The following is a 9632-nucleotide window of genomic DNA, read 5'->3' as shown; positions in this document are numbered from 1 at the left end:
TTTTTCCTGGGAAACAGGTGATGGATTTTAACATTGAGATAGGTATACATTAAAACCCTAAATTAAAAAAACAAACAAACAAAAAAACCTAAATTTTATAATAGCCAGGATACTTTTTAAACTTTAAAACAGGTGCTTATTTGTACTTTTTCCCCACTCAGTCTACCTTACAGGGCTGGGGGAGATAACTTTGGGTATAAATTTCTCAGAGGACAGGTAATATATGCTGGTCCTTGATTAAAAAACAGATGTATCTAGGGAGCTCTGGTGGCCTAGTGGCAAGAAGCTGGGCTGCAATCTCTAAGGCCCGCAGTTCCAATCGACCAGATGCGCCAGTGGAGGAGTGGCAAACTCCTCCTGTACTAGTCAGATCCAATTCAACAGTGTACACACACACACACACACAAGAATAATAAAAACTATATTAGGCATCAAGGATGTACTAAAATGTTTATCTACTATGGCTTTTCATAAGGAGGGATTTTGCCTCAGGGGGCAAAAATAGCATTTTGAGTTGTCACAAAGGGAGAATGAAAGTCGCTACTGTACGTATTCGAATGCTGTAGGATATTCTACAATGCACAGGCCAGCCCTCTCTAGCAGCAACTATCCAGACCACAATGTCACTGTGCTGAGGCTGAGAAACCCTCACTTACAAGCATTTACCTCACGATATTGTTTATTAAGAGTGAAAAAAAACCATCTAAATGCCCCAAAATGGAGGAACAGCTAAATAATGAACAGCCCCCAACAACTCATGATTAAGAGACATTACAGGACAAGAGTCCGTGAATAAAGCAGTAAGAGTCAGATCTCATTTTTAGGACAAATGTGAATAATTGACAGTGTAAACAATGATTACCTATAAATGGTTTGGGGGTTTTTTGCTTATAATTGGCACATTTCCTCTAATTAACTTATTAAATTGCTGTTCAGTGCTAAGAACTTTCAAAGAAAAATAAAGTGAAATGTTTAAAATGGAAACATTAAACCATCGCTACCTTTCATTTCCTCTCTGTATTAGCATTTTCTGGAGCCCAGATGGTGGTATCTGCACTCTCGGCGCCTAGGAAGAAACGCCGGGCTCTCCACCTCTGATCAGTCGCCCAGCACGCCGTGGAGCACAGTTTTACCTAAACACACGTGGTCGCCGCTCACAGCAACTCGTGGTATAACCTCCGGGCAGGTGGAATACTGCGATGGCCTATCTCAGGTTGTAAAACACCATTTCCAAATGATTACGGCCATTTTTGCAAAGCCCACGGGTGTGCGTTAAACTCAAGTTCCCACTCGCTCAGCAAACACGTGCTTGTGTGGGAACACAACAGGCAGGGTCTTCAGGGCTTTCCGTAGCTGCGAGGCCCCAAGGACTCCTTGTCGTGGCCGGGTCTCCAGCCATCTCTGCCAGGTGGTCGGAAGAAGCCGGAAACAGCACGGACGGGGACGTAGCTTGGGCCGGGTAGCTCGCAGCAACCCATCACCGCATGAGTTCAGGGCAGCCCGGCGCACGCTCCCGCGACGATCACGCAGCAGCTTCCCGCGAGGCGCGGCGGATCCACTTCCGGGGCAGCACAGGGGCGGGGTACAGGACCCGGATGCTGAAGGGAGCGGAGCTATATAAAGCCCGCGCGTGTCTCAACACTTCCTCTCTAAGGAAGACGCGGTAGCTCTTGCAGGGTTGTGGTGTTCTCCCACTCCTGTTCCTGACTCACCGCTGTTCGCTCTCCGGGGAACAAGTCGGTCAGGAAGCCGCGCCGCAGCCATGGTGAGGATAGGGAGGGGGAGCCGGCAGCATAGTTACCGCATTAAGTTCCGGACAGAGATCCCTGCAGGGATCGGGGAACTTGAGTGTCTCCATGTGCTTGTCTCTATCCTTGATGGCTCGGGAGCTTGAATGTCTTCTTTCTGTGCAATTCACAGGCTTTTAAGGACACCGGAAAGACGCCTGTGGAACCGGAGGTGGCCATTCACCGAATTAGGATTACCCTAACCAGCCGCAACGTAAAATCCCTGGAGAAGGGTCAGTACGACAGCTTCTAGTTGAAGCTCTTACTATTGGAGCGGTGCATCAGACTTGTTGCTAATGTCTGCAAAATTGATTTCCATGAAAGAGCCAAGTCGTTTATTTTGATCTTATGTAGTCTTAAATGCATAGTAGACTTGGAGCTGGCAGTGAGGAGAGACATAGATGTTGATTTATGGTGATAGTCGTTTACGCTATTCTGAGCCAGCGTTAATTGACTTTTTAAAGCTTTCGTTAATTGTTCAGCCTGTGCTAATGTGATTTTTTTGTAGTGTGTGCCGACTTGATCAGAGGCGCAAAGGAGAAGAACCTGAAGGTGAAGGGACCGGTCAGGATGCCTACCAAGGTGAGGCGAAGGGCCGGGGGCTGGTTAAGAAAATCTACCCGAGGACTCCCAGAAAAATTTCACGTTCATGTGCTTCCCTAAAAACCAATAAGGGTGAAGTAAAAGTTAAGATAGTGTTTAGAACCAGTCGATAGGGTCAGGGACACCTCTCTGGTGGCTTACTCTTTAGGAGATTATGCTCCTAAAACACAAATGCTAAAACTTGGTATTTAGCTCCTGCCAGCAAGCTCCAGCTCAGGGGAGTTCCCATAATCTCAGGAATCCAACAGGAAGGTAGTCATGAATTGGAGCTGTACAGCAGTAAGTTTTAGTATTACCATTGTCTAAGGTGGTAACAAGCTGGAGGAAGGAAGGTCAAATAAAGACTCAAGTTGCTGTACGAAGAATGGGGAACGTTAGGTTGCAGACATTCTTAGTGTAAACATGAAGCCAAATGCTTGGGTTTTGTCTCTTGTTGCAGACTCTGAGAATCACTACAAGGAAGACTCCTTGTGGGGAAGGTTCCAAGACCTGGGATCGTTTCCAGATGAGGATCCACAAGCGACTCATTGACTTACACAGTCCTTCTGAGATTGTCAAGCAGATCACCTCCATCAGCATTGAGCCTGGAGTAGAGGTTGAAGTCACCATTGCAGATGCCTAAATCAACTATTTTAATAAATTGACTATCCGTTGGTAAATTTTGTTGACTTTTATTTCAATACAGATTTAAGAGATAAAATGATGGGTGCTTTAGCCTTGTAAAGAATTTCAACCACCTCAGTTAAGTCTAGTAGCTGAAAACAGTCAATACATGTTTCTGTTAAGACTGCCAATTAATCTTCCTTTTTAAGATAACAGGTCAAAGACTAAACTTAGTAACGGTGAAGATTGGATCTTCTAAAACCTGGCGTGTTATATATTTATATAAAGTCAGTGTAAAACTTAATAAAACATAGGCTACAAGTTGGCAAAACTTACTGGCATAGGTTACTTTGTCCATGAGAACTGTCGAATTTGTTTTTATATCAGATTTTAAACATTCTCTTGTGACTTAAAGATCCAATAAGTTTTGGCTGTTTGAAACAGACATCCTTGCTAGAGGACCAGTGTGTCTAATTTTCAGTAACTTTCTGAAAATCAATATTTTGAGTATACTCTCTTGTAAGGTCTTTGGGTGGCTTAAATCGTTCAGCCTTCAACTACTAGAAAGGGAGCTAGGATCTCTGGTGGGTGAGAAGTTGTCCTGTTCTGCCAACACAAAGGCAATTTGAATTCACCAGTTGCTTATTTAACAGCTTCTGAAAACCCATTGAAGGGTCAGCTGTGAGGCTGGCAATGACTGGTGGCCAAAAGTGAACTGGACAGAGAGGCCTGTTAGACTGTAAATGATGATGGCTTGTGAATACTATTGCCTTCATGTCACAATTGAATCTTTCCATCCTCACATCTGAAAACCCATCAATAACTGTTCGTCTTGTTCCGTTTCTTTCTCTGACCCTCTATCTTTCCCAGCGTAAGATGTTTTCCGAGGACTGTCCCCTCCTGACAAATATGTCAAACTATGATTCGATTGTAGGGCTGTGATTTTCTTTTCAGCTTAAGCGATGCTGTTTCTCCCTTTTGGCTTACCAACTCCAGGTCTTTGTCCTACTTTTTGTTTACTACCCTTGTCTCTAAGCACCCTGGTTACAATTTGTCCAAGACTTATTTTTAGGTAGATGAGGCTGATGAAAGTTAAATTCATCTTCCTAGAAACCATTAACTTTCCTGTCTAAACTCTAGCCAGACATCAGGATTCTAAATAAAATTGGCCAAACCAGAATCTTAATCCCGTCTAATCTTTGACAGTTTTTAATAATGGAAAGATTTCAGACAAAATGAAATTTCATTGCTGCTGTTGAGTGCCATTGATTCTCGGTGACTGAACAAGAAAGACCTAAATACCTTTCCATAACTATTGTCATTTCTCCAGGTTCATAGTTTTCAGAGGCATGTGATTTAGGAAGTCGATGCAACTCCTGCTTCCAGACCTATTTTGCAACTGGGAGCTCCACCAATGTCCAATGGCACAAGGTTCAGCATCACAGCAAACCCAAATTACTGGGTACAATAGCTACAATAAATGTTCATTAGGATTTGTATAAATAGAAAGCTTGTTTTAATTCTAAAATCAGCAATTATCCATATCCCTTTGAGAAGTTGGTGTATTGAAGGGATTTCTAATGAAAGGCGGTGTAAAGAGCCTACAGATCTATCATTTAAGTGTAGTCTGTATGTGTGTATATTGTGGGGAGAGAAGTTCTAGCATCATCAGAGAATTGAACTGCTAATCCAAAGGTTTCACTTCACTGCCAGTTTGAATACACCAAAGCCAAGGGAGAAGGATGGATTATCTCTAAGGTGATTTATAGCCTTAGAAATCCAAAGGGAGGTGAGCTATGAGTTCATTTTGAGAAATAGTGATGGTACACGAACAATTGTGTTAAACCAATTTTTTGTCAGAGCAAAAGCAAAAAGTTCCATTGTTTGGAAGGAGCTCTGATGATGGCAGTCCTTAGGATGGAGGATCACTATGAATTGGAATCAGCTCAATAGCAAATAGTGGGTCCTCCTGGGGAGTAGGAAACCCAATCCCCCTTTTTTCCCTTCCTGGTAATGCTGATGATTTAAGTGGTATGTGTTGAAAATTCCCTGTCAGAAACAGTTGTTAGGTGCTGTTGGGTTGATTATGACTTGATCTTGAAAACTGGCTGAGAGATCCTAATTTCTTGAATGCACTGAAGCTACCTTATAACCAAATAATCCATTATTGTACAAAAAAAAATTACCTCAGCAAATGAAGTACTGGAAGCATCTTTACTTCATACAGTTACCAATCTAAGTATTTTTTTTTCACACTCAGGTTACAGGAGTTGAATACTTTGAAAGTTTGTAAGAATTAAAATGAGGACAACTGCTATTGACTTTTATGAAACATTTTGTAGAATTCTACTATGGATCTTAGGGAGCTTGGATGCCCTAGTGGCAAGAAGCTGTGCTGCAATCCTGAGGCGTGCAATTCAAGGCCACTAGCTGCTAAGATTGATTTGGAAAGCAAACATTGAAAAGTTACTGGGAACAAAGCCTTGCAAGATATTAAAAAATGCTAATAATGAACTAAGGGTAAGTTCAATGGAATGACCAAAGGGAGTGTTGGTACAGTGGTTAAAATTATTGCTAATCAGGTGTGGATGGTTTGAATACACCTAGCAAGTCCGTAAGGGAAAAACAAAACCCACCCTAACTACTGCTGTAAAGGCTGACCCAAAGCCCTTGCTCTCAAGCCAGTACCTGTTCCTAACCTATAGAACAGCCAAGGGTTTCCAAGGCAGAAGCACATGGCCTCAGTTTTTCTCCCATAGAGCTACTGGTGGGTCTGAACAGATGGCATCTTTGTTGTTGATAGCAGTTGAGTGCTTTAACCATTGTGCCACCAAGGTGCTTTTTTTTTTTTTTTTGCTTTGAAATTTTCTATTCCCCTCCTTAACTTTTTTTTTTTTTTTTTGGTAAATGCTATTACATCCTTGTAAGGAAGCATGCTTTGTAGGGGATGATTTTCCTGGCTAACCTAAAGGTCAATGGTTCAAATCTGCCTATGGCTCTGTGAAGGGATGGTCAGTCTGTTGGGATTTACAGCCTCAGGACCCACTTCTCAGCAGTAAGTGACTTACAAGGACCTTAGAGAAGTGTACTCATACCCCAGGGGCATGGCCTTTCAAGTGTATCTTCTAAGGAAAACCCAAGGAAGTATTATGAGCCTTTGAAGGTAGTGCTGGTTATGTGCCATCGAGTCACTTGCAACTCCTAGCAACCCTATGTACAACAGCCCTAAATCATGCTCTATCCTGTGCCAATCTTACTGTCTCCAACACATCTACCCCACTACCCGAATGACAATCCATCTCATCGAGGGTCTTCCTCTCCTACGCTGTCCCTCCACCCTCCCAAGCATGACATCCTTCTCCCAGGACTGGTCCTTCTGTGGAACGTGTCTAAAGTATGTCAGATGAAGCTTCAGAATCCTTGCCTCCAAGGCTTAACCCTCCCCAGGACAAACCTGTTCATTCACTAGCAGTCCATGATCTATTCAGTACTCCCAACACTGAGGCTCAAAGGCATCAATTCTCCTTTTATCTTCTCTAGTCATTGTCTAGCTCTCAGATGCATAACAAGTGATTGCAATGACCATGGCCTGTATCAGGTGCACCCTAGTCTCCAGACTGACATCATAAGGGTAGCACTTATTTCCTTCATTTTCAATGCCATAGTAGATTAGAATATGGTGAGAACTGAGAATCAAAGAACTAAATCCTCAACAACTTGGCACCAGCAGTCAGGAAATCAAAAGACAAATTGTATTACGAAAATCTGCTGTCAGGGAACTTGCCACAGTGCTGAAGAACAAAAATGTCCTGGTAGAGACTAAGGTGTGCTCGATCCTCCAGGTCATGGGCTTTGCGATTACTTGCTCTGCAGCAGAGAACTGGAAAATGATTAAGGGTGATAGAACAAGAGTTGATAACGTTTGAGTTGTGCTAGAGAGGAGTATCAAACACACCATGAACTGCTAAGAAAATAAACAGGTTTTTCCTAGAGAGGGTGAAATTAAGAGACAAAAAAAAAAAAGAGACAAGGATTTTGAAGCTCTGTCTGATGTACTTTGGGCACATGGCCAGAAGGGACCAATCCTTGGAGGAGGACATCCTGTTTGAAAGGGTGAAGGGACAGCGCATGAAAGGAAGACCTTGATGAGATAGATTGACACAATAGCAGGTTGGGGGAGTAGGTATGTCAGAGACTGAGAATGGTTAAGGATAGGGCAGGGTTCAGACTGTTTAGGATCCCAAAGAGTCAAAAATGACTAGAGGACACTAACATTTGTTTTGTAAACAGCTTTTTTCCTTTTGCAAATTGTGTTTACCCTTCTTTAATGTAAAAAGAACACCTGTCTTAGTTATGTAGCATTGTTTTAACTGAAATATACCACATGTGGGTGGCTTTTAACAGACACAGACTCTTTCACAGTTTGAGTTCAAGGTGTTTGTAGTTGTGGTGGTTCTGTACTGTCAGAACCAACTCCTAACTGATAACTCCAGTGGATTTTCAGGGGCAGGAAATCACATGGGAGATTGCCCCTCTTTCTCTCATGAACAGCTAGTGGATTCAAACCCATATCTTTGTGTCTGCGGTGAACTTCTTACCATTAAGCCACCAGTGATTTGAGCAATGGGCTCTAGTATGTCAGAGATGGTGAGGATGGCACTGTAAAGGGCAGAGTTCAGGTCAGCTGTTCATAGGGTTGCTATGATTCGTACTTGGCTGTACCTGACAGAAACAACTAGAAGCTAAGTGAGCTCTGGTGGCCACATGTGGGATTTCTGTTACAACAGTACAGTTACTATGAAATTCAGGTTTGTATTATAGAATGAGCAGCAAGACATAAACACAAAAAACTGAGTGTTGAAACAACTCCCAGCCCACACTGGTGAAACCTGTGGCATGAGGAAGGCAACATCTGACCACCAATAACTTTAGAGTCCCCATCAACAATGCAGGATCACACCCCACAACCTTTCCTACCAGTTCCAACGACAGCTGGGCCTCACACACTACTCCTATCTCTGCTGGGCTTCATATTTGGTTGTAATCACCATATAGAACTCACACAAGATTTATGATGAGTAAGGAAGTAACAGGTTACAATTTCAGTTCAGGGACACTAGTTCTTTAGTTTGGGCAGCTTCTTAAGCGAAGTTATAGGTATGTCTCGAGTACCAAAGCTCTTTCAGCTCTGTGTGTCATGTGCAAGTTAGCCTGAGTGTGACGTTTCTCAGCTCCAGCTCGGTGTGCTGGGAGCCCACAGCTATGCCTCATTCCAGGCTGGTTCTCCACCCCCTCCACTGCTGCTGCTGCCTCCCCCTGTGCCATCTCATACCCGCTCTGCAGCTCTCCATCTCTGGTCCGAGCAGAGATCTCAGATCTAGAGGACCAACTGTAGTCTCTGGTTCCTCTTCCCTGGTAGGAGTGAAAAAGCTATTTTCCACCTCAGGGTCAGGTCAGTTTCAGCTTGTTGAGATGGCCAAATTGACCAACTGGCACATAAGTGCTCTAACACACCTTATATACATGGTTCTACTTGAAAGGTACCAATGAGGGAGTTTTTCTTTTGCTTTTCAAGGAGAGGAGCAAATGGGAGGGGGGGGGTTGTGCGGGGAGAAGGGTGCAACAATGAATGAATGGAATTCCAAAATCTCTGTAGATGTTCATTGAAATGAAAAATAAACAACCTAAATTAAAAAAAAGGTGCCATTCACCTTATTTACATTATCAGCAAGCTAGTCTATTCCTTTGGTGGGCCACAAACACCTTACGTTTTGGGGCATGTTGTTAGGAGAAGCTATTCTTTGGAGAGGAACATCATGCTTGGAAAGGTGGAGGGACAGTGAAGGAAAGGAAGACCTCCAACAAGATGAATTGACACAGTATGGGCTCTAATGTGTCAGATGATGAGGATGGCACAGGATAGGGCAGAGTTCAGGTTTGTTGTTCATAGGCTTGCTGTGAGTGTATGTTATTTGACAACGCCTAACAATGACACCAATGACAATCCAGCCATGTAGTAAGTGTGACAAAGATAGTGACTAGAAAACCATCATAAGTAACACACTGTACTCAGCTCCATTAGTCCTTACTCTTGGGCTGCCACAGTCTCTTGGCTGGTCACCCTGCTTTCACTTTCTCCCATCCCCAGCTAACGCTATTCTTTTGCATGGAGCAGATGTTACCTTTCCACTATTTAAATCAGATCATACCATTTCTCTGCTTATATTTCTTCAACAGAAACTTTTAGCTGCTGTTGCTCAGAGATGGTTGTTCACTTTTACAACAAAAAAACTCTGACTTGACCATAACAGATGAAGGTCAGAAAGCAGCCAGTTAGCCTGAAGTCTCAGGAGAGACAGCGCCGCTGGGAGCATTAGCACATAAGCACTTCCATGCCTAGGTGGATGTTGGTGGCCTCAGCTAAGACTCAAGACTCTTGCATCCTTTATACTTTATAAATTTGTCTGTGCTTTGTTGTTGTTGTTATGTGCCATCGAGTTGCTTGTGCTTGAGAATAACTATTGAATGTTGTTGGGTACCATTGAATTGGAACCAACCCATAGCTGACCCTCCATCAGAATTTTAAAGACGAACTGTTACCAATTCTACATAAATTATTTCAGAAAATAGAAGAAGATG

The 9632-nt window shown here is 43.0% G+C and overlaps 1 protein-coding gene across 1 annotated transcript; it reads left to right on the top strand.

Moving 5' to 3' along the window:
* The first annotated feature begins 1691 nt into the window (after window positions 1-1691).
* On the top strand, window positions 1692-3044 carry LOC102849759 (40S ribosomal protein S20-like). The gene is made up of 4 exons (XM_006888844.1): window positions 1692-1765; window positions 1921-2020; window positions 2296-2369; window positions 2830-3044. Exons 1-4 carry the CDS (start codon window positions 1763-1765, stop codon window positions 3010-3012), a joined length of 360 nt encoding a protein of 119 aa, XP_006888906.1. The 5' UTR covers window positions 1692-1762; the 3' UTR covers window positions 3013-3044.
* Window positions 3045-9632: the final 6588 nt, after the last annotated feature.

Source organism: Elephantulus edwardii, unplaced genomic scaffold (genome assembly GCF_000299155.1).
Source record: "Elephantulus edwardii isolate Elephantulus edwardi_28Jun2011 unplaced genomic scaffold, EleEdw1.0 scaffold00072, whole genome shotgun sequence".
In the NCBI taxonomy this organism is placed as follows: Eukaryota; Metazoa; Chordata; class Mammalia; order Macroscelidea; family Macroscelididae; genus Elephantulus; species Elephantulus edwardii.
This window is presented reverse-complemented; position numbering and strand designations above follow the sequence as displayed.